This window comes from Haplochromis burtoni, unplaced genomic scaffold (genome assembly GCF_018398535.1).
Source record: "Haplochromis burtoni strain Fernald_Lab_line unplaced genomic scaffold, NCSU_Asbu1 Contig_17, whole genome shotgun sequence".
NCBI lineage: Eukaryota > Metazoa > Chordata > Actinopteri > Cichliformes > Cichlidae > Haplochromis > Haplochromis burtoni.
In genome coordinates, this window is record NW_024582378.1 from 3683912 (window position 1) to 3685973 (window position 2062).

General features: G+C 41.3%; 1 protein-coding gene across 15 annotated transcripts in view; it reads left to right on the forward strand.

Moving 5' to 3' along the window:
- The window catches only part of ncam1a (neural cell adhesion molecule 1a), a 265208-nt gene that overhangs the window by 223246 nt on the left and 39900 nt on the right, over positions 1-2062 (forward strand). For 12 of the 15 annotated variants that reach the window (XM_005916087.3, XM_005916084.3, XM_005916085.3 and 9 more), the window contains one exon: positions 661-786. In XM_005916087.3, the coding sequence (XP_005916149.1) occupies positions 661-786 (126 nt within the window). Of the gene's footprint in view, positions 1-660; positions 787-1355; positions 1359-2062 lie in introns of all 15 variants that reach the window. The other 3 variants (XM_005916089.3, XM_042218311.1, XM_042218313.1) reach the window with 1 other exon arrangement.

Below are 2062 nucleotides of genomic sequence, written 5' to 3' on the forward strand. Positions count from 1 at the left end.
CCCCCCAACAATAGAACCTGAAATATAAAATCACAGAGCCCCTCTGCAATTACAATTTATGCCCTTCTTGGGATTTGTTTTTCACATATACAATTAAAATTAATAACCCCTCTATTGGTCATTGTGGTTGCTGTTTGTATGCAACTGAGTCACTGTTATAAACTCATTAAAATTGTAGTTCACCTGTGGGGTCCTGGCATCAAGTGTCAACAAAAAGCTTTCAGCATGGAATTACTGCCTCGGTTTTTTGTAGTTCCAAGGTTTCATGTAGGAAATATTCTTCTCCTAATATGGATCAGGCCACAGCAGGCATCCCGCTGAATCATTCTGAGCAACTTATAGGAGAAATACCCCATTTTTATTATATTGTGGTGAGCTTAAGCGAAAGGGGGAGACAGAGATCTCTACTTTGGGAAGCAGAGCAAAGTGTGAGTGTAAAAAACAAAATGAAAACAATCTTGAACGGGTGGACTAGTGCATTACTCTACTGCGGCCTATGAGAAGGTAAGTAGCACGCAGGCAGCCACACTGACCAACCTCACATAAATTGGTAAAAGCCAACATGATTGGGTCACATACGAAATGTTCCCAGAGTCTCAGTTCTGAATTCCTCGGGTCACTGTACACCTTTATGGAATAACACCACCTTGCCTCCAACAGACATGACCGGGATCACCATCACTAATTTGAAACCAGAAACTACATATGAGGTCAGGATGTCCGCCATCAATGGGAAAGGTGAAGGCGAGAGCAGCCAGGCCAGCACTTTCAAGACTGAGCCAGTCCGTAAGTACTCCCCTCGCTTCTTGCTCCTGCTCTAAGTGCTCCTCTGACCCAAATGCTTTGAACCTAATGCCGTAGCTCACTCCGCTGCCTCCCCGTGTCTAGCTGTGCCCAGATGCTTTCACCATTACGTTCCTCTATTCTCATGCCAAGCCCCCAGCGCAATCCTTTTCCATCCAGGCCAGAAGAAACGATAACTCACGACGACGCCGTCACTCCATGATCCAACTTTGTTAATAGGGTTAACGATGCAATGTGTAACCTACCTCTCCTTCATCACCTAGCACTTTTATGTACCTCTTTTTTTTGGTGAATGTTTGCAGCGTGTAAGTCTGAATGAACCCTCGTCTTCATAGCCCACAGCTCAGGTGATTTACTGAAAGCTTTCTGCAAAGTACGTGCACATTCTTAAAGCTGATTTATACTTCAGTGTGAAGGAGTGTTGTCTCTGTATTTATAGTTCAGTGACAGCATGCATTTTTAATGTAGCAGCCACACATCGAGTCCTGCTGAGAATTGTTTATATTTTCTGATAGTGATGGCAGAGCATGATGAATTACTGGATATTTTAGAAGGTCAAGAACATTTTCTATTTAACGGCGTTAAAGCGGGTTTGGTGGATATTCTGGACATATTTGTCATTGCCCTTGGTGCTTCCTATATATCACAGCTTAGTTAGTTAGACATATGGGGCAAACTTTACATCAAAGAGCAGGTATGTGACACTTGTCATCACCAGGATGTGTCGGCCTGACATGAAATGTGACTTTGAGTGTATTTTTGTCACACGCTTCTCACTGAAGTATAAATTGGGCCAGATAGTAGTGTAAATACGCGTACATTCTGCATTTTGATTCTCTTTCAAATCCAAATCATATAGCAAAAATGATCCAGTAACTGCTGTTTAACATGATAACAAGTGATTGCACATTGTAACATAGTAAAAAATAATAAGGATGTAAATTCACGGGAGAGGAAACAGAGCTTTTTATCAGTCAGCACTTCAAACCAAGGTCAGGAATAAATCTTTGTCTTATTTTGTGCCTGCCTTCATGTCACACTTCCATTTGTGTGCTTCTTCACCCCCCCCTTTAGAAATAGCTCCTCAGCATCCTCTTATTTTGCTTTCAGTAAAAAAACAAAAACAAATCTCTTCCCTGTGTTCATTATGCTTATTTTGGAAACCCTTTTAACTTGAAGTTCAGCTCAGACGTTACAAAAATTGACTAAAATTTGATGGAGGAATCATATTAGATGCTGTAATCAGTTTGTATCAGAA